We start from the raw sequence: 22,878 nt of genomic DNA, 5'->3' as shown, positions 1-22,878 counted from the left end.
TAAGAAGCAAGCTTGATAAATTTAGTCTCTATTCCATCAGGACCAGCACCACTTTCCTTCATTTCACAGATTACACGGTGAACTTCCAATGGTGATATTTTGCGAAAGGAAAAGGTGCTTACAGTTGTGGTATTTGTGGGACTGTGAGAAGAGGCATAGGAAAAATCAACAAATGAAGAGCTTCCAGTAGTTGAAAAATGCTTGTTAAGCAAGTTAGAGATGGTGGGGGTGTCATTTACAATTTCATTATTGATTTTAATTGAATTTATGGAACCCTTGTGAGACCTGTTGAGAATACTGTTAATATGTTTCCAGAATTGTTTAGGATTTTGAAAATCTTGAGAGAGACAGTCCTTGTAATAATTAGATTTAGCTGACTTGGTTTTGGATTTTGATAAATTCCTTAGAGATCTATAGGTTTCCCAGTCAAATGGGTCTCTTGTGACTCTATATTTTGCCCAGCCTCTGTCTCTTGTTTTAAACAGATTAATTAGCTCAGGGTTGATCCAGGGTAGGTGATGACCTTTGACCCTGATTGTCTTCCATGGAGCATGTAAATCAACAGTATTCATAAACTCAGTATACAGGAAGTTCCAAGAATCCTCAACAGAAGGAATAAGTTCAAATCGCTCCCAATTAATATTTAGTACATCCTGAATAAAATTATCCACATTCAGGTTCCTATATTGTCTCATTTTAATGTATTTTGCGGGAGGCCTAGGTATTCTGATCTTCCAAACACAGAAGATTACACAATGATCGCTAAAACAGTCAGATAGGACACCTGATTTAGTGATCCTGTCAGGGTTGGAAACCAGAATCCAGTCAAGTAGAGATGCCGACCTCTGAACTATTCTAGTTGGCTCATTGATGAGTTGCGTGAGATTTGCACTACCAAGTAGAGTTCTGTCCTTGGAGGATGAGCGATCCAGCCAATTGTTATTAAAATCACCTAAGATGATCAGCTCATTCTTGCAGTTAAGTGAGTTGATGGTGGTTAATATATTGTTAGTAGATTCAGACGGGGCAGAGGGGGGCCTATAGATGTTACCTATAATTAGTTGTTTATGTTTATGTAGAGTGATCTTAATAAAAAGACATTCAAAGTGAATGGGATCAACTTCAGGTGTTAGACACTCAGAGACTAGGTGAGAGGCAACATAGGTAGCTACACCACCTGCTCTACTAGGTCTATCAGCTCTATATAATAAATAGTTGTCAATGTGGATTTCCTCATTACGAATGTTGCTGTGTAGCCATGTTTCAGAGAGTGTGATTATAGAGGGTCTATGATCAGCCACCCAGGCTTTGAGTAAGTCAATTTTTGGAGCAAGGCTCCTTATATTAGCATGAATAATTTTTAGACCTTTGATGAGATGCACCTGTGACAGTGACAGGTCATAGATATAGCGCTGCAGCTGAGCAATTAGCGCGATATAGCGCATTAGCGTGCGCCCGTGTCTGTGTATCTATGTGCAGACAGAGATCAGAGATGGTGTTTTAAATAACCATGCTAGCGTTTCACCAGCTCTCATCTCTGCCAGTCAGCCTCTCAAACTGCCGCCTCTCTCGCGTGCGGGCGCACCGCACGTAGACACACGTGAGGAAAAAAAAAAAAAAAAATTTTTAATAAGTGCGATTAAAATGCGTTAATTTTTTAACGCGTTAATTTTTGTGTAATTAATTAATCGTAATTAATGCGTTAAAGTCCCGGCCCTAATTATTAGCAAAAATTACCTTTAATCACAGAGTACACCACAGTTTCCCTGTTTTTCCCCTTTACTTTTACTTGTAGCCCATTTCAGTAGGGTGTGCCCTTTTCCCACAGGTCATACTTTCTCTATATGTTGTTGTAGTAGGACAAACAACAAAGTTTTGGGCCATTTTTTATCATCACAATCCCTCATTCACTCCCTCCCCTAGCTTGCAGCCCCCTCGCTTTCAGCTGTGTATTTTCCATGTAAAATGGCCTGAATATTAAATTAAGAAGGCTACGTCGACAGTCCAATTGTGGAATTACATGCAATAGTGAACCAACATGATAAACACACGCCTTAAAGTAGTCGGGCAGAAAGTTTTGTCAGGGCCGCAGCACGAAAACGTTACAAGCTAGCATGCTAACCTCCCCTGCTGCTAAGTTAGCATGCCCGAACGAGCGGCCTCGTCCGCATCGTTAGCAGCGTAAAATGAAACAAATAATTTCTTGTTGGAACATAGAAAATACTGTACAGTAGTGCATGCACTTACCAAAAATGCTGTATTTGACGACTCAGGCAGCGTGACTAGAACCGAATCGTTCGCCGCACTCCTGCTCGCTCGGTGCAGCAGCCGGTTATGGTCAAGTTGAGTCCTCAGCCTAAGTGGTTGCGCATGCGCGTTACAGCAGTACACGGCATCCTCTAATTTTACATAAATTCATTAAAATATCACCATTGCGATGTACTGGGAGCTTTCTATTAACAGCACAAAGCTCATATATGTCCATATTTATGATATTTTATGAAACATTAAAGCAGAAGTAAGTGGTCCGGTCGTTTTCGCTAATGCTGCGTTCCAGGCAGGCTTTTGAAATCGTAAATTACAGCTTCAAGTCACAACTTACGACTTTGTAGCGTTTCAGGCAACCCACTCGTGTTTTTCCGACCTGTTTTACCGGTGAAAGTCACTATAACGGCCACTCGTAACTTCCGACCGGTGAACTCGTACCAGATCGAACTGGTACCACTTCACGGTCGGAAAAATACGAGTTTCCTTGAACGCACCATAACAGTCCTCGTCGCTACGTCACCACATTCACGGCGTTCCTTGGCTGCACACACAGCCCTGCATGCCGTTCTCTCTCCTCATTGGATAAAAACTGTAGGATACGATAAATGTTTTCTCTTCGGCTCAGAGCAGAGCAGAGGGACTGAGAGACCCGTGTTTCAGTCCAAACACTCTATGTAAGTGATTGCTGTCGGAAGATATAACTATTTAAGACTTATATTAACACAAATATATCACTTACTTCTGCTTTAAATGCGTTGAAATTACGTTTTGTTTAGACGTAATTTCGCCTCCCTCATTTAGAGAAAAAACGTCAATCCAATCAATACAATCTCTTTTGAGAGCTACAACGGAAATGATTATCAACCAAAATTAAACAAATATGTGTTTTGCGCCACGTTGATGTTGTAACCGCTTTTTAGACGGTTGAAAAGAGGTTGAAAAACGTTCAAACCTTATATCAACCTGGTTTCAACCGGAAATCAACGTTGAAATTACGGTTTGTGTTTGCTGGGTAAGGTGAACAGTCTGAATGTTTTTCCTCGTTAACACCTGTTGTTACCTGAGTTCTCTGCCCTTCAACGTGTCGTGTTGTTGTTGTGTTATTATAATGTTACTGTAGCTGAGTCAGAGCTGTAACTGTAAAGTCTGGACCGACAGAACCGTGTCCACCATGTTGTGTGGATGTTGTTGGTAGAAGCACTGGAATAAGAGCAGGAGCAGAGTTAGTGGATGGATTAGTGGATTTACTATGGTGTTAATGGTTAAAATAAATTTGAAGCAATTTGGTTGAATTATGGGTGTTTTATTGAATTTAGTAACACTCTTTGTCCCCACAAAAAAGCACAAAACATAACATTATCACACATATTCGTGTTATAAAACAAATCAACATTCATTTCCAAAACATTTAACATTTAACAGCATGCATTCAGTCTTTCAAAACCTAACCTAAAGTTTACTTTCACTTTGTGGCAGCGGTTGTGTCGCAGTTTATTTCCCCGTGTGAAGGTAAAGTGAACAGTCTGGATGTTTTCCTCGTTAACACCTGTCGTTACCAATTAAACTTCCTCTAAATCTGTGCTCCGGTCACAGACTGTATATAGGCCCCATACACCTGCCAGGAATGAAGCAGCTTAGAAACTGCTCAAACAGGCGATCGTGGGCTTTGAGAGATTGTACATTCACAAGAACTTGCAACCCACAGCAGAGTGACCAGGCTGGTGACCAGCATGAGTAGTGTCGAAGAAAAAAAAAAATATCGTCCTATTTGGGCCTTTAAACTTTTCTTCTCCATTTAAGTAAAATAAACTCAAAACATGACGCTGGAAAAGATGGATCTCAAGCAGAGTTGTCTTTAATTCACTTAAAGGGATAGTTAGATACTTAGCTCTGCTGCTCACCCCTCAAATGTATGTTCCTCACAAGTATAGCACCATTTAAAAGGGTAATAAACAGGCTTTCCAACGCTATAAGATTTATTTCCAAGAAGCATTGTTACAAAAAATATATAATCTACCAAACACAAATGTCCTTACTTTTTGTGCTATGTTATTTGTATGGATGTTTTGTGGTGCATTGTTTGAAATGTTTGGTTATCACTTTTGTTCCTTTACTGGACTTTGGTTCGGGGAGCATACGTCAGTCCGACTGCCCACAAGTCCGACGGCTCATTTCTCCGACTACCCATTCTACAGTGTTGAGGTTAGGTTTAGGGTAAGGTTAAGGGTTAGGGCTACTTAAGTCGGAGAAGTGGGAGGTCGGACTGATGGACGCAAAAATAAAGAAATGTATGGTCGGAGTCGGAGAAATGGGTGGTCGGAGAAATGGGTAGTCGGACAGACGTCATGCGCCCCTTTGGTTCTGCCTGCCCTTGTGTTACTGGGGACAGGTTTTTTGTATCTGTGGATAAATGGTCTCACTGTCCTGTCTTTGTGAAGAATGAACCTTTAACTCGCAACATGGAGCAGGGTTACACTTGTTTAGTTTATCAACTGAGAGAGAGAGAGAGAAATGGAGCAAGGAGCAGTAGAGCAGGTTTGTCCAGGTAAGACCTCGTCCTCATGTCAAACAGGTGAGGCAACTTTCATAGTTTATTTTTACCCAGCGGTTGTGTCGCAGTTTATTTCCTCGTGTGAAGGTAAGGTGAACAGTCTGAATGTTTTCCTCGTTAACACCTGTTGTTACCTGAGTTCTCTGCCCTTCAACTTGTCGTTGTGTTGTCATTGTGTTGTTGTAATGTTACTGTAGCTGAGTCAGAGCTGTAACTGTAAAGTCTGGGCCGACAGAACCGTGTCCACCATGTTGTGTGGATGTTGTTGGTAGAAGCACTGGAATAAGAGCAGAAGCAGAGTTAGTGATGGATTTGTGTAACCCTTTAGAGCAAGGGCTTTTTTTTTATATATTCTTTTTTGGCTTTTTAAATTTTTTTTATTTGATAGCACAGTAGAGATAGACAGGAAAGGGGGAGGCAGAGAGAGGGGAATGACGCGCAGGAAAGGTCTGCCCAACGCGGGACTCGAACCAGGGACGCCTGCGTTGAGGACTGTAGCCTCTACACCTCTGCCCCAGAGCATGGGTTTTCAAACAGTGGGGCACGCCTCCCCTGGGGGGCGCCAGAGAGTTTGAGTTTGAGGGGGGGGGGGCGCGACATGAGAAAAAGAAAAAAAGAAAAACTGTAAATATTCAAACAAAAGACACACATCTCTCACACTTTAAAAAACCCCTGCTTTAGAGTGATGGGCCAGGATCTGGGCAAGGGGCAACTGCCACAGAAAGAGAGACTGTTTCTGAATGAAGATTGCTTCTGAAAAGTTAGTTAAGAAAGATTGAAGGTATGCTGTTAAATATTTCGGAAATGAATGTTGATTTGTTTTATAACACAAATATGTGTGATAATGTTATGTTTTGTGCTTTTTAGCCGTCAAACCAGTTGAGGTCATTTTGACCCCAAAAGACAATAGATGTTACTATTTGCCGGCGCCGCCATTACAAAAAAGAATAAAGGGTTAAAAAAAACTCCTGATGGAAGTTGTGATAGTGGAGCTGTGAGGTGAAATAAGTCGAGGCCCAGTTTTAGTTTTATTTTTTTATTATGGATCCCCATTAGTCCTCACCTTGGTAAGGACTATTCTTCCTGGGGTCCAGACACTCATATATGACAATCAAAACATAATACAATAACTTACAGAATTAGATAAATGACAAACAACAAAATAAAACAAAATAATGAGAAAAAAAACATTTTACAAATACAAACCAACTTTGACTTTTCAAAACTTAAAAAAATGTAAGTTCTTTACTAATAATGGCCTCTTTTATTTTCTTTTTGAATCTCCATTTATTTTCAATGTTGGTCATGTTTGGTGGGAGCCTATTCCAATATGTCACTGCTCTGTACATTACAGTTCTCCTAAGTGCCTCAGTTCTTGGTAGAGGCAGGGTGAAATGAGCACTCAATGCATGCCTTGTTGCATAGCCATGCCTTTCCTTAGTAGTTTGTAGCTGTAACACCAATTTATTAGGTTTTCCCACATGATAAATATTAAACAAAAATGTGACCAAACTATAAGCAAATCTTTGTTCTACTGTCATCCAAGACAGTGTTTGATGCATCACCTCTACCCTACTCCTCCCCGAGCAACGGAGAGCGAGTCGTGCTGCTCTATTCTGTGTGATTTGGAGTTTTTGTAAGTCTTGTTTTGAGGCGCTGGACCATATTATTGGGCAGTAGTCAAGACATGACAATACTAAAGATTGCAATACCAGTTTAACTGCTGAACCTGACAAAAAATGAGCAGCCCTCCTTATCATTGAAATGGTTTTGCTCATTTTAGATACAACTCCATTAATATGTGTCGACCAAGAAAATGTTTCATCAATTATCACACCCAATAATTTGGCCTCTCTAACCTGTTCAATACTATTACCCTGTATAAATAGATGGAGTTCCGGATTAGATCTTAACATATATCTTGACCCAAACATTATACTCTTAGTTTTAGTAACATTCAGTTTAAGTCTATTCTCACTGACCCAATTAGATACTAGTAGTACCTCCTCTTGCAGTAGTTTGTTCACAGACACAACATTTTCTCCTGGGACATACAATGTAGTGTCATCGGCATAGATTTCCATGGCTGCTGTTGTAAGTACATGAGGTAAATCATTAACATAAATTGAGTACAGTAATGGGCCAAGGCAACTCCCCTGGGGGACACCACATTGCACAGTCACCATGTCTGAAATAGACCCATTAAATTGCACACATTGTTGCCTGTTACACAAATAGCTTTCCATTAACTTAATAGCACTAAACTCAAATTTATATGCCGATAGCTTCTTTATTAATAGTTTGTGGTCCAAGATATCAAATGCTGCACTAAAATCCAGGAGCACGGCACCAACCATTAACTTCCTATCGATATATTTTAAACAGTTGTCAATCATCGATGTCAGAGCCGTGCTCGTGGAATAGCCAGCTCTGTATGCATGTTGGGACTCCGTGTTGATGTTATTTACTTCGAGGTAGTGTTGAATCTGCTTACACATTACTTTCTCCATCAGTTTACTTAATATAGGTAGAATACTCACAGGCCTGCTATTTGGACCAGTGAAGGTCTCTCGACTGTTTTTTAGTATTGGGGAGACCTTTGCAATCTTCCACATCTGTGGGAAAACACCATTATCAAGACATAAATTGAAAATATGACTAACAGGCTCAGCAATGAACTTGGCTGCTAGACACAGCAACCTTGTAACGCCGCATTATGTAATAATGACGCATTATGTAATAATGTAATAAATCTTCACGTCATTATGTAATAACGCCGCATTTTGTAATAATCTGCCGCATTTTGTAATAAAAATCTTGAACGCAATATGTAATAAACTTTGCCGCATTTTGTAATAAGTTGTTACATTTTACATCACTTATTACATATTGCGGGTGTTACACTTTTTTATGAAAAAAATGTAATAATTTTGTGCATTATGTAATAAACCACCAAAATGGATGTCTTAATTAGAAAAAAAAGACATTAGGACCATCAGAATAACACTGACTTTAAGCATACCAGCATGCATGAATCATAAATATGAATTAATTTCTAAAACCAGTAGGACGGTCAAATCTAACTATCTATCTATCTATCTATCTATCCCACTGACTCCCCGCTCGAGCACGGCTGAACCTGGCCGGCTTGAGCTCACTTCACGGGCGCGAGCCTGCTGCAGCCGCCGCTGCTGCTGACAGCAGAGAGAGGGAGGGAAAAAAGTAAATTTCGCTTTGGTTAGGTTCAGGCAATGAAGAAAGGAGTTGGTTAAGTTTAGTAAAAACACCAGGTAGAGGCTAGACAGGCTGGAAGCATAATGAGCGATATATGTTATTAATATGGAGTGCTTGTTTTGCACATGATCCGTTTGATCCCAGAAAGGAAAAAAGGATCAATGCGCAGCCTCTGTTTCCTTTCTGATTGCGTCCGTCTGTCTGTTCGGAGTGGGAGAGAGAGACAGAGAACCCAATCCACCTGTCTGTAATGTAAGTTTGATTTGATATGAGTGTCAAGGTTTAATTACGGACACTAATGAGCGCGCAGCAGTGCGTAAAAGTCGTGCGTAATGACAGCTCCTCGTTGGTGAAACATAATAAACTGCACCTCTTCTTCCACGTGTGTCTTATTGACAGGTGGAGCCCATATGAATAATAATATAAATGCATAGTGAACGGTAAAAATGTAGAGTTTGACTAATAACTAGTCCCCCCCCCCCCCCAGCTTGCCCCAGCTGCGGCTCCGGGGGCGGTGATCCCAGCCGCCCCTGCCGCTGCTGGAGCAGAGCTGGACCCGGCCTGGAGCTCCAGTCGGACCGTGGTCCATGTCATCCCTCCACAGACGAACATGACCCGGGCGTATTATTGTCGGTGGGCAAGGGGGGAGGGAGAGACGCGGAGCGGTTACCATCCGCGTGGGACCCGCTGTCGGAGGAGACCGCTCTGCTCAGCGGGGAGGAGGAGCAGCGTGTATTATTGTTAATGTTTTTTCTAATTAAGACATCCATTTTGGTGGTTTATTACATAATGCACCAAATTATTACAGTTTTTTCATAAAAAAGTGTAACACCCGCAATATGTAATAAGTGATGTAAAATGTAACAACTTATTACAAAATGCGGCAAAGTTTATTACATATTGCGTTCAAGATTTTTATTACAAAATGCGGCAGATTATTACAAAATGCGGCGTTATTACATAATGACGTGAAGATTTATTACATTATTACATAATGCGTCATTATTACATAATGCGGCGTTACAAACCTACCATCCAAATGATCAACTCCACTTGGTTTATCACTTTGAATTGAAGATAACAACTTCTCCACTTCATCTACTCCCACCCTCGTAAATCTAAACTCACACACCTTGTCCTTCATAATTTTATTTTTTATAATGGAGTCTGAAAGCCCACCACTAACAAGAGTCATCTGATTTCTAATTGAATTAACTTTATTAATGAAGAAGTTATTAAAATAATTTGCAATATCAAGAGGTTTAGTTATAAACACTCCTTCAGCTTCTATGAATGAGGGAACTTTATTCTTTGAATCTCTACCCGTAGCTTCATTTAGTGTTCTCCATAGTTTCTTGCTGTCATTTTTACATTCCATTACTTTACTTTGATAATACTGTTTTTTCTTTTGTCTATTCATTTTTGTTATTTTATTCCTAAGAATCCGATACTTCTGCCAGGCATCAGGACAACCAGTTGTTGTGTGTGTAGCTTGTTTGATCCAGTGGTTTTCTACAGAGACGCTGTCCACACAGAGACTGTGTCTCATCAACTCAGTGGATCTCAGTCCTTGTGTGTGTCAGTGGATGGAAACAGTGGTCCATGGATTATGTTGCTGGGCTGCTCTTCACTTCACTGCAGCGTCATGACGCCATCTAGTGGACTGATAGTAGAAGTACAGCAGCTGATGGCAGCTTCCTCTTCCTCACTGCTGTGTGACTGCATTCAGCTGACACTGATATGAAGCAGAGAGGAAGAGCCAATCAGTGGCGGAGCAGCTGGAGACATGATGGACATGTGAGCTGCTGTGCAGATGAATGATGTGTGTTTCCTCTGCAGGTGAAGCTACAAAGTGTGTGTGAGCTGATGTGGATGTGAGCTCAGCAGCATGGATCAGTGTGAGGACAGAGAGGAGGGAGCCCCTCCCTCTAAAACCAAAAGCCAGACCACAGGTCAAAGGTCAGAGTTCAAAACAGTCAGAAAGACTTTTCTCTCTAAAAGTCAGTTGTTGTGTTTATTAAAAGATTGAAGATATTTCACATCAGTTTTTCTCCAACATGCACATTTATCAGTTGTGTTGTTGTTTCAGGATCCAGCAGCAGAGACCAGACTCTCCTGAACCCAGCTGTCTGTCTTTAAAGAGCAACGAATCAAAGGGCATTGTCATTGACTTTAAAGGAGGACGTGGATCAGCTGATCAGATGTAAGAGACAAAACTACATTTCAAAGGTTTTGAGTTTCTGTTGAACGTTCTTCCTGTGGAGTCACATTTCAATGATTCTCCATAAAAACTTAGTTATAACTCAGACACACGTTCAGTGAATGACTGACAGCTTCCCATGCATCTTTCTTTCTGTTATTGCATCCACTGCTGACGCTAATAAATATAACAGCTGCTTTTTGTTCACTTCCTGCAGCAGTCGCTCCACTTCAGTACTAAAGTTCTTTTTATGTTTGAAGTCCGACGCTCCCTTTAGATTTTTGTTTGGGCATTTTAACTTTCCTTCTCAACTCACCTTCTTGATTTAACAACACGTTCATGAATCTGACGTAGAGTTTGCATGTTCTCCACGTGCATGTGTGGGTTCTCTCCAGCTTCCTCCCACAGACCAAAGACATGCAGGTTAACTGGTGACTCTAAATTGCCCATAGTTGTGTAAGAATGTGTGTGTGTATATGTTGGCCCTGTGATAGACTGGTGACCTGTCCAGGGTGAACCCCGCCTCCTGCCCAAAGTCGGCTGAGAAAGGCTCCAGCTCACCCTCCACCCTAGTGAGGATGAGCTGTATAGAAGATGAATGAACTTAAAGAGATATTGGTGAAAGAGGCCCATTGTTGCAAAATGTAGGAAAAGGAAGTCATTCACATTTGTAACCCTTAAAATAACTTTGCAGAGAATTCTTTTGAAAACCTAAAACTGTCAAACATGAGTTGTGTTGTTGTTTCAGGATCCAGCAGCAGAGATCAGACTCTCCTGAACCCAGCTGTAGTGGCAAACGTAGATTTAATTCCAAAACCACTCGATTTATTAGCAGTAGGCTGGTACAGCTGGCTCGACTCGTATGTTACTGTCTTGTGTTCCTTAACTACTCACAAACCACCGGAGAGTCAGGTCGTAGTTTCGTTGTTTTATTTCTCGTTGCAGAATCCAGGTATATCCATTAATACACACCATTCCAAGCTTCTCTTGGTTTTCACAACGGTCCACAACATCTTAACGTAACGGTAACATCTGAAAGTGACGGTCAAAAAACCTTTTTTCCCTGTACCTATTACCACTCTGCTAATCCACGTCTTGTACTTTTCACAAGTTCTTCAAAACAAAAACAATGCGCATGTGCAGCGCCTAACGCAGTACGCATGAGCAGCGCCTACTTCAGGTGCTGTGGTAAATTTGACATCTATGCAATAAAAGGCAATAATGTCATAACACAACCAAAACTAATATAAAACACGCTGTAATCTACAGTAAAACTCTCAACTTTCTTTAACATAATATTGGCTCCTACACCAGCTGTCTGTCTTTAAAGAGCAACAACTCAAAGGACTTTCTCATTAACTTTACAGGAGGATGTGGATCAGCTGATCAGATGTAAGCTGTAACTGACAGTCAGGCTCAGGTTATTGTAGAAAAGAAGTGCGACGTGTTGTTGGACCAGGTCTGAAACCAAAGTGTCTCTGTCTGTTGTGAACGTCCTCAGGGGACATAAGTCCATCTTGTATTATCTCTCTGTCCTGATGTTGACTTGACACTGATTCCTCCACAGAGTGGACCAGGAGAGCTCAGAGGTTCCCAGTGGTCAGTCTGCCCAGCAGCATCAAACACACCTGGACTCCATATTTATGGTGAGGACATGTCCAACAGCTGCTGTTACATCTGTTGTGTTCACCATCATCTCCATGCTGCACTTTGACACCAGTGGATTGTCAGTCTGTCCAACATGGATCTGATGTTTGGCTCCATGGTTTTAGTTTGATACTGTCACTCATAGAGTTTCTGTTCCAGCGGCTGGAGGAGAACATGGTCACTTTTGTCAAGAACGAGCTGAAGAAGATCCACAAGGCTCTGAGTCCAGATTACCCAGAATGCTCAGGGAGTCAGAGTGAGGATGAGGAGGTGTTGGATGGTGAAGATGAAGAGCAGAGGAGGAGCAGCAGAGAGGCATTAGTGAAGATCACAGTGAACTTCCTGAGGAGGATGAAGCAGGAGGAGCTGGCTGAGCGTCTGCAGAGGAGTAAGAGGATTTCTGTAAAGATTCAACATGATGGACAAATGAGATGTTCACTGACATCAACCCATGGAGGGAAACATGTTCATATAGTCATTATTTAGAGGAATTAAAATGTTATATTTCTTGTGTTTTCATTCAGAGTATTTTGCTCCAGTTTGTGGACGTGAACTCAAATCTGTCCTGAGGAAGAAGTTCCAGTGTGTGTTTGAGGGGATCTCTAAAGCAGGAAACCCAACCCTTCTGAACCAGATCTACACAGAGCTCTACATCACCGAGGGAGGGGCTGGAGGGGTCAATGATGAACATGAGGTCAGACAAATTGAAACAGTGTCCAGGAAACCAGACAGACCAGAAACAACCATCAGACAAGAAGACATCTTTAAAGCCCCACCTGGAAGAGACCGACCAATCAGAAGAGTGATGACAAAGGGAGTGGCTGGCATTGGGAAAACAGTCTTAACACAGAAGTTCACTCTGGACTGGGCTGAAGACAAAACCAACCAGGACATACACTTCACATTTCCCTTCACCTTCAGAGAGCTGAATGTGCTGAAAGAGAGAAAGTTCAGCTTGGTGGAACTTGTTCATCACTTCTTCTCTGAAACCAAAGAAGCAGGAATCTGCAGCTTTGATCAGTTCCAGGTGGTTTTCATCTTTGACGGTCTGGACGAGTGTCGACTTCCTCTGGACTTCCACAACACTGAGATCCTGACTGATGTGAAAAAGTCCACCTCAGTCAACGTGCTGCTGACCAACCTCATCAGGGGGAACCTGCTTCCCTCTGCTCGCCTCTGGATAACCACACGACCTGCAGCGGCCAATCAGATCCCTCCTTACTGTGTTGACATGGTGACAGAGGTCAGAGGGTTCACTGGCCCACAGAAGGAGGAGTACTTCAAGAAGAGGTTCAGAGATGAGGAGCAGGCCAGAGAGATCATCTCCCACATCAAGACATCACGAAGCCTCCACATCATGTGCCACATCCCAGTCTTCTGCTGGATCACTGCTACAGTTCTGGAGGAGCTGTTGGAGACCAGAGAGGGAGGAGAGCCGCCCAAGACTCTGACTGAGATGTACATCCACTTCCTGGTGGTTCATCTGAAACTGAAGAAGGTCAAGTATGACAGAGGAGCTGAGACAGATCCACACTGGAGTCCAGAGAGCAAGGAGATGATTGAGTCTCTGGCAAAACTGGCTTTTCAGCAGCTGCAGAAAGGAAACCTGATCTTCTATGAATCAGACCTGACAGAGTGTGGCATCGATATCAGAGCAGCCTCAGTGTACTCAGGAGTGTTCACACAGATCTTTAAAGAGGAGAGAGGCCTGTACCAGGACAAGGTGTTCTGCTTCATCCATCTGAGTGTTCAGGAGTTTCTGGCTGCTCTTCATGTCCATCTGACCTTCATCAACTCTGGACTCAACCTGATGTCACAACAACAAACAACCTCCATGAAGACTGAAACAACAGGAGTCAAATCTGCGGCTGAGACAAACTTCTACCAGAGCGCTGTGGACGAGGCCTTACAGAGTCCAAATGGACACCTGGACTTGTTCCTCCGCTTCCTCCTGGGTCTTTCACTGGAGACCAATCAGAATCTCCTACGAGGTCTGATGACACAGACAGGAAGTGACTCACGGTCCAATCAGAAAACAGTCCAGTACATCAAGAAGAAGATTGAAGAGATTCCCTCTGCAGAGAAAAGCATCAACCTGTTCCACTGTCTGAATGAACTGAATGATGGTTCTCTAGTGGAGGACATCCAACGGTCCCTGAGATCAGGAGTTCTCTCCACACGTAAATTGTCTCCTGCTCAATGGTCGGCTCTGGTCTTCATCTTACTGTCATCAGAAGAAGATCTGGACGAGTTTGACCTGAGGAAATACTCTGCTTCAGAGGAGGCTCTTCTGAGGCTGCTGCCAGTGGTCAAAGGCAAAGCCTCCAACAATGTTATGTAAGTGTAAGTGTAGAGATAGTTGGATTTATTCATCATTACATACAAACACTTCGGTCTTTCAACAGAACAGATAATAAACTCCTCCATCCATCCATTCATTGTCCGCCGCTTATCCGAGTCCGGGTCGCGGGGGCAGCAGTCGGAGCAGGGATCCCCAGACTTCCCTCTCCCCGGACACTTCCTCCAGCTCTTCCGGGGGGACCCCAAGGCGTTCCCAGGCCAGCCGAGTGACGTAGTCACTCCAGCGTGTCCTGGGTCTTCCTCGGGGCCTCCTCCCGGTGGGACATGCCCGGAACACCTCACGAGGGAGGCGTCCAGGGGGCATCCTATACAGGTGCCCGAGCCACCTCAGCTGGCTCCTCTCGATGTGGAGGAGCAGCGGCTCTACTCCGAGCTCCTCCCGGGTGACAGAGCTCCTCACCCTATCTCTAAGAGAGCGCCCCGCCACCCTGCGGAGGAAACTCATTTCGGCCGCTTGTATTCGGGATCCAGTTCTTTCGGTCATGACCCAGAGTTCATGACCATAGGTGAGGGTGGGAACGTAGATCGACCGGTAAATCGAGAGCTTTGCCTTTCGGCTCAGCTCCTTCTTCACCACGACGGACCGATACAATGACCGCATTACTGCAGCCGCCGCACCGATCCGCCTGTCGATCTCGCGCTCCGTTCTCCCCTCACTCGTGAACAAGACCCCAAGATACTTAAACTCCTCCACCTGAGGCAGGAACTCTCCCCCGACCTGGAGGGTGCAAGACACCTTTTTCCGGTCGAGAACCATGGCCTCGGACTTAGAGGTGCTGATTCTCATCCCAGCTGCTTCACACTCGGCTGCAAACCGCCCCAGTGCATGCTGAAGGTCCTGGCTCGAGGGAGCCAACAAGACCACATCATCTGCAAAAAGCAGAGATGAAATCAAGTGGCTCCCGAACCGTACCCCCTCCGGCACTTGGCTGCGCCTAGAAATTCTGTCCATAAAAATAATGAACAGAACCGGTGACAAAGGGCAGCCCTGCCGGAGTCCAACACGCACCGGGAACAGGTCTGACTTACTGCCGGCAATGCGAACCAAGCTCCTGCTCCGGTCATACAGGGACCGTACAGCCCTCAGCAGAGGGCCTCCGACCCCATACTCTCGGAGCACCTCCCACAGGATGCCACGTGGGACACGGTCGAAAGCCTTCTCCAAGTCCACAAAACACATGTGGACTGGTTGGGCAAACTCCCATGCGCCCTCGAGCACCCTGCGGAGGGTGTAGAGCTGGTCCAGCGTTCCACGGCCAGGGCGAAAACCGCATTGTTCCTCCTGAATCCGAGGTTCGACTATCGGCCGAATTCTCCTCTCCAGCACCCTGGAATAGACTTTCCCCGGGAGGCTGAGGAGTGTGATCCCCCGGTAGTTGGAACACACCCTCCGGTCCCCCTTTTTGAAGAGAGGGACCACCACCCCGGTCTGCCAGTCCAGAGGCACGGTCCCCGACTGCCACGCGATGCTGCAGAGGCGTGTCAGCCACGACAGCCCCGCAACATCCAGAGACTTGAGGTACTCAGGGCGGATCTCATCCACCCCCGGTGCCTTGCCACTGAGGAGCTTCCGGACTACCTCAGTGACTTCAGCTTGGGTGATGAATGAATCAACCTCTGAATCCTCAGCCTCTGCTTCCTCAACGGAAGGCGTGTCAGTGGGATTGAGGAGATCCTCGAAGTATTCCTTCCACCGTCCGACGATATCCCCAGTCGAGGTCAACAGCTCCCCTCCTCCACTGTAAACAGTGTTGGCGGAGCACTGCTTCCCCCTCCTGAGGCGCCGGATGGTTTGCCAGAATTTCCTCGAGGCCGACCGGTAGTCCTCCTCCATGGCCTCCCCAAACTTTTCCCAGACCCGAGTTTTTGCTTCCGTGACCGCCCGGGCTGCCGTCCGCTTGGCCTGCTGGTACCCGTCAGCTGCCTCGGGGGTCCCCCGAGCTAGCAAGGCCAGATAGGACTCCTTCTTCAGCTTGACGGCATCCCTTACTTCAGGTGTCCACCACCGGGTTCGGGGATTGCCGCTGCGACAGGCGGCGGAGACCTTACGGCCGCAGCTCCGGACGGCCGCGTCAACAATGGAAGTGGAGAACATGGTCCATTCGGACTCAATGTCTCCAGCCTCCCTCGGAATCCGGTCAAAGCTCTCCCGGAGGTGTGAGTTGAAGACCTCCCTGACAGGGGATTCTGCCAGATGTTCCCAGCAGACCCTCACGATACGCTTGGGTCTTCCAGGTCTGACCAGCTTCCTCCCCTGCCAGCGGATCCAACTCACCACCAGGTGGTGATCAGTTGACAGCTCAGCCCCTCTCTTCACCCGAGTGTCCAAGACATACGGCCGGAGGTCAGATGACACGACTACAAAGTCGATCATTGACCTCCGCCCTAGGGTGTCCTGGTGCCACGTGCACTGATGGACACCCTTATGCTCGAACATGGTGTTCGTTATGGACAGACTGTGGCTAGCACAGAAGTCCAATAACAAAACACCGCTCGGGTTCAGATCGGGGAGGCCGTTCCTCCCAATCACACCTCTCCAGGTAACACTGTCGCTGCCCACGTGAGCGTTGAAGTCCCCCAACAGAACGATGGAGTCCCCAGTTGGGGCACTTTCCAGCACCCCTCCCAGGGCCTCCAGGAAGGCCGGGTACTCTGCACTGCCGTTCGGCCCGTAGGCCGAAACGACAGTGAGAGACCTATCCCCGACCCGAAGGTGCAGGGAAGCGACCCTCTCGTTAAGTGGGGAGAACTCCAACACATGGCGGCTGAGCTGGGGAGCTATGAGCAAGCCCACACCAGCTCGCCGCCTCTCACCATGGGCAACTCCAGAGTGGAAGAGAGTCCAACCTCTCTCAAGGAGTTGGGTTCCAGAGCCCAGGCTGTGCGTGGAGGTGAGCCCGTCTATCTCTAGTCGATACCTCTCAGCCTCCTGCACGAGCTCAGGCTCTTTCCCCCCCAGCGAGGTGACATTCCATGTCCCTAAAGCCAGAGTCGTCGTCCGGGGATTGGGTCGCCGGGGCCCCCGCCCACGGCTGCCACCCAAAACACACGGCACCTGCCCCTTATGAACCCTCCCGCGAGTGGTGGGCCTACGGGAGGGCGGGCCCACGTCGCTCGTTCGGGCTGCGCCCGGCCGGGTCCCGTGGGCCAAGACCCGGCCACCAGACGCTCGCCTGCGAGCCCCGACCCCAGGCCTGGCTCCAGGGTGGGGCCCCGGTAACGCCAGTCCGGGCGACGTACACTTCCTTGCTGTTTTCTTCTTCATAAGGGGCTTTCTTCTTTAATTCCTCATTATCATCTCTTCAGACTCAGCGGCTGTAACCTCTCAGAGAGAAGCTGTGAAGCTCTGTCCTCAGTTCTCAGCTCCCAGTCCTCTAGTCTGAGACACCTGGACCTGAGTAACAACAACCTGCAGGACTCAGGAGTGAAGCTGCTGTCTAGTGGACTGGAGAGTCCACACTGTAGACTGGAGACTCTCAGGTGAGGATCCATCCAGCTGTTTATCTGATGCCACTTGAACACAGCAGCAGGTGTTGACAGAGGGTTCCTGTGTGTTGTTGTGTGTGTTCAGTCTGTCAGGATGTCTGGTCACAGAGGAAGGCTGTGCTTCTCTGGCCTCAGCTCTGAGCTCCAACCCCTCCCATCTGAGAGAGCTGGACCTGAGCTACAACCATCCAGGAGCCTCAGGAGTGAAGCTGCTGTCTGCTGGACTGGAGGATCCAGACTGGAGACTGGACTCTCTCAGGTATGGAGAGGCTGCTGCAGCCACACACACTGTCTGATAGAGGAGGAGGAGCTGGAACATTTTCTATGGCCCCGTTCACACCTGGTCACACCTGGTATTAACATCTGTCTCAGGTGATCCATGTGTCATGGAAAATATTGGTCCTGCCGGTGGCGAGTCAAAGAACAAGACAGGAGAGGTCGCATGCACCCAAGTTTATTCTCCATTCTCCACAGAGAAGGGGAGAAGGGAACAGAACACAGAACTACATGGCAGGTAGCAGTTCAGAGTAGTGCCCCAAGAGCAGAGATTGCAGTCCCTTCTTATACCCCACTTTATGACTCTGGTTACTTCATTACTACAAGCACTTCTAGCCTTCCCAGACAATAAAACAATCCAACAAATGTGTTACTCAACAAATGGCTACCCCAGTTGTTGGTTTCCCTAAAGGAATTTACAACCTAGATCAGTTAGTAAACAAGGTTGTCCATGGGTCATCCTAGTGTCCTTGCTCTGCCCCCAGGTTTATTATGGTCAATACACAAATGTCTCCACTAATGGAGTGAACAGGATTGCTACATGGTCTTACTACAACTACTTCAAAGACTATGTTACCACTTATTACAAGGAGAATACCCATCATAGCAATTTTCCACCACACATGCATTGATGACATCAGATCCCATCACTCAGACCATATCCAGAGGTGGTGTAGGCCACAGTGAAGCTCCGCCCACTCCACTGACATCCTCTGTCACAGTCTGACTCGTCCCAACACAGTTTATACTGAAGCCAAAGTCTCAGAGTGTTTCAAACATGAGTTGTGCAGCTTTCATCAGTCACAGTGATGAACTACTGGGATCAGGAGTTTCTCCTCATGATGACTTCAGTATCTCATCATGACTCACTGTGTCATATCGAGGAGAAGAGATGTCAGTGATGAAAGCAGCTGTTGGCAGCTGTGCTCTGAGTCTCTCCAGATGTTTTGACCAGACTCTAGACACCTGTTGAGTGTGGACACACTAACAACAACACAGCAACAAGAATCAAAGCATGTCCACTGCTCAGAGACATTCGTCTCCCAGCGTCTCCAACCAAGGAGGAAATAAGAGACAGAAACCAGGCGGCACCATCAGGTCTCTGTCTGGTCAGATATTGATGATCAATAATCAGCTCAGTCTCTCTGAGATCCTGATCTTGTCCTGATGAGATGTGTTGTTGTCTTGAGGAGACATTAAATCACAGTGTGACTTCCAGATGTCCTCACTGTCCAGAGGCCTGGAGCTGTCAATCAGAAGAAAGTGAGTGTAGTGAACAGTGTAATAATCAGTGTTTGTGGCTGAATGTGTGTGTGATCAAACAGCTGTTTTCAGACTGTGTGTGTGCTGACTCCAGATCAGATGAAGCCACAAAGTGGCTCCTTAATGAAAGTCTCCAGAAGCTGGAGCTTCACTTCCTGTCTGAGTCCATGTGCTCTGAGCTGAGCCTGCTTCTCTCTGCTCTACAGTTTCTCTGCTTCCTCTGGACTCTGACTTCAAGTCCAGTCAAAATGTGTGGACAGGTTTGATGGAGCTCAGGACTGGTCCTGAGGACGGCTGCTTTATTCCACATGATGTGACTGATCTCAGTGAGTCAGTGTGTTGCAGCTGATCTGTGTGAAGAGCAGAGAAGAACAGAGTCATTGATCATGAGATCCTGATCAGTCCTGTCACTGTGATCAGATGGTTTCTATTAGAGCTCCTTCATCCACTCACTGCTGCTGTGGCTCCTGTGGAAACCTGCTCACAGCCTCATTCTTCAGCTTCCTGTGGAGTTTTCTTCAAACAAACACAAGTTGTGTTCACACTCAGTGTTTCTCACTAAACTCACCGTGTGTTTTACTGAGCTCTAACAAACGCGTTGAGTGTGTTTCCTTCCTCATCAAACACTGAAACCACATTGCAAAAATTCAAAATCTTACCAAGAATATTTGTCTTATTTCTAGTCAAAATAAATCTAATTATACTTAAAATAAGACTCATCACATTTAAAAAGCAGCTTGTTTTTAGACACTTTTTTTTTTTTTTTTTTTTCAAGCTGATTTTCCACTTTAAATAAGTAGAAAAATCTGACAGTGGAGCAAGTTTTTCTTTCTTATTACAAGCACAAAAAACTTGCTTTCACTGGCAGATTTTTCTACTTATTTCAAGTTAAAATTTGTTTGAAACAAGTGAAAATGATCTAAAAACAAGTTGATTTTAGGTGATGAGTCTAATTTAAAGTGGAAAGAGATTAGTTTTGACTAGAAATTAGACATTTTGACAAGAAATAAGACAAATATTATTGGAAAGGTTTTGAGTTTTTGCAGTGCATCCACTCTTCACAGCTGCACTCTTCTTCTTTCCTGGTGCATTGTGGGATATCTGGGCTGGTCAGCTCCACCTGTTGTGTCTTCATCTTCTTTGCTGTGACGTGTGTTTGTGCAGCTTGAGAGTCAGAGAGTGAAAGTGTGTGTCTCACACTGCAGTGACATCACATGGAGAAAAGACATGATGAAGTGTTTCCTCCTCGTCTCCTCCTGCTCTGTATCATCACTAGATAAAGACTCCAGCTCCTTCTTCTCTGTGCTCAGTGTTCATCCATACATACCAGCCTCCATGTGAACACAGTGATAAAACAGTGTGTGTGTGAGAGCCATGTAATGTCCATGTGTGCATGCTGACAGAGAAGGTGCTGCTCTGACCCCCCTCCTCCTTTCAGGGTGGAGCCTGCTGGAGTCTCATGGTTGACACCAGGTCTGTGGAAGTGTAAGTCTGTTTTTACTTTGATTCATGGAAACGAGGGATGCACATGTTTAACCGTTTAACTGTTAACCGATAACAAGAACTTTGACCGATTAATACTATCAGTATTTTTTTTTTTTATTAGCTCCTTGTCGTCAACTCGTGGGGGTGTGTCGACACGTGCAGATTTCCATGTGCCTTCAGTTATATTTCGCAGTAAAAAGTTACACAGGAGGACTGACAGTATGTGCAGCAGCCCTCATGAAGGAAGGTCAGACCATAAATGTAGCTACACAGACATAGATGTGCATCATCTGTAACAACGGCGCTGAAAAAAAATAAAATAAAAGAGGACGCTGATGCAGCTCTCCTGCAGCTCCACAGAGGAGCTCTGCTGTTCCTTCAGCCTGGTGTTTGGCTGCACTTTGTAACTAAAACAGTTTTACATTGGAGGATCTAAGAGTGGATGTGGCACTGATCATCTGTCACAGCACATGTGTATTTAACGGCAAAAAAAAAAAATTGGAGCGTCTTAATCTTATCGGTTAAAGCAGAAGTAAGTGATATATTTGTGTTAATATAAGTCTTAAATAGTTATATCTTCCGACAGCAATCACTTACATAGAGTGTTTGGTCTGAAACACGGGTCTCTCAGTCACTCTGCTCTGCTCTGAGCCGAAGAGAAAACATTTATCGTATCCTACAGTTTTTATCCAATGAGGAGAGAGAACGGCATGCAGGGCTGTGTGTGCAGCCAAGGGACGCCGTGAATGTGGCGACGTAGGGACGAGGACTGTTATGGTGCGTTCAAGGAAACTCGTATTTTTCCGACCGTGAAGTCGTACCATCGATCTGGTACGACTTCACGGGTCGGAAGTTACGAGTGGCCGTTATAGTGACTTTCACCGGTAAAACAGGTCGGAAAAACACGAGTGGGTTGCCTGGAACGCTACAAAGTCGTAAGTCGTGACTTGAAGCTGTAATTTACGATTTCAAAAGCCTGCCTGGAACGCAGCATTAGCGAAAACGACCGGACCACTTACTTCTGCTTTAACGGTTAATAATCGGTTAACGAGCGTCGGTCATCGGTCAGAAAAAAATTTCAAAATGTGCATCCCTACTGGAAACAAAGCAGCACATTCAACCATCTTCACACTGTCACATCACTGACCTCATGAGTCTTCATCAAACTGTCAATAACTGATCACATGATCAATAACTGCAGCTGTATCTTGTTCTCTCCATCAGATTCCTGTCGACTCACAATCGACACAAACACAGTGCACAGAAAGATCAAACTGTCTTACAACAACAGGAAGGCGACACGTGTGATGGAGCATCAGTCATATCCTGATCATCCACACAGATTTGACCGTCGACCTCAGCTGCTGTGTTCAACTGGTCTGACTGGTCGCTGCTACTGGGAGGTCGAGAGGAGAGGAGTCGTTCATATATCAGTGAGTTACAGAAGAATCAGAAGGAAAGGAGGCAATGGAGCCTGTTGGTTTGGAGAGAACGATCCATCCTGGAGTCTGTACTGCTCTGATGGTCGTGGTTACTACGTCAGGCACAATGACAGATTGACACCTATCATCCCCTCCTCCTCTGTCTGTAACAGAGTAGCAGTGTATGTGGACTGTCCTGCTGGCTCTCTGTCCTTCTACAGAGTCTCCTCTGACTCACTGATCCACATCTACACCTTCAACACCACCTTCACTCAACCTCTCTGTCCTGGGTTTACACTCTACAGTCCTGGTTCCTCAGTGAGTCTGTGTTGAGTGAAGCAGAGTCTCCTCCTGTCACAGAAACCTTCTCTCTGTTGAACAGACAGTTCAGTCTCTACACGTCTGTCTCTGTCTCTCACTCACGTCGTTTTCACAGGACAGAGATGAATACAGTTTAATAATTAACTCATCAGCGTCACGGTAACAGAAAAATCATTGGGACCTGAAAAACAAGAAGAAGTTTATGAGAATCACTGAGAAGAGTTTCAAAAAATGATTCAAAATGATTTAATCCATGAATGTAAATAATCTGATGTGAAATAAACAAAAACGTGATTTAAAAAAGAATCAGTAAATAAATAAATTAATAAACAGACATACAGTATACATGTCGACATTGTTATGGT

The 22,878-nt window shown here is 45.3% G+C and overlaps 2 protein-coding genes across 2 annotated transcripts in view; both read left to right on the top strand.

Moving 5' to 3' along the window:
- The window catches only part of LOC146965582 (protein NLRC3-like), a 49,705-nt gene extending 27,050 nt beyond the window's left edge, over positions 1-22,655 (top strand). The window contains exons 8-11 of the mRNA XM_085765746.1: positions 17,568-17,741; positions 17,833-18,006; positions 20,725-20,771; positions 21,996-22,655. Coding sequence (XP_085621872.1) covers positions 17,568-17,741; positions 17,833-18,006; positions 20,725-20,771; positions 21,996-22,525 — 925 coding nt within the window. The 3' untranslated portion in view covers positions 22,526-22,655. The remainder of the gene's footprint in view (positions 1-17,567; positions 17,742-17,832; positions 18,007-20,724; positions 20,772-21,995) is intronic.
- On the top strand, positions 9,846-14,059 carry LOC146965583 (NACHT, LRR and PYD domains-containing protein 3-like). Its single transcript, XM_085766235.1, has 6 exons — positions 9,846-10,012; positions 10,143-10,256; positions 11,821-11,899; positions 12,060-12,288; positions 12,425-13,026; positions 14,036-14,059. The coding sequence occupies exons 1-6, from the start codon at positions 9,942-9,944 to the stop codon at positions 14,057-14,059; spliced, it is 1,119 nt and encodes a 372-aa protein (XP_085622361.1). The 5' UTR covers positions 9,846-9,941.
- Positions 22,656-22,878: the final 223 nt, after the last annotated feature.

The sequence above is a fragment of the Trachurus japonicus genome, chromosome 21 (assembly GCF_045865225.1).
Source record: "Trachurus japonicus isolate A0001 chromosome 21, Traja_1.0".
Lineage (NCBI taxonomy): Eukaryota > Metazoa > Chordata > Actinopteri > Carangiformes > Carangidae > Trachurus > Trachurus japonicus.
This window is presented reverse-complemented; position numbering and strand designations above follow the sequence as displayed.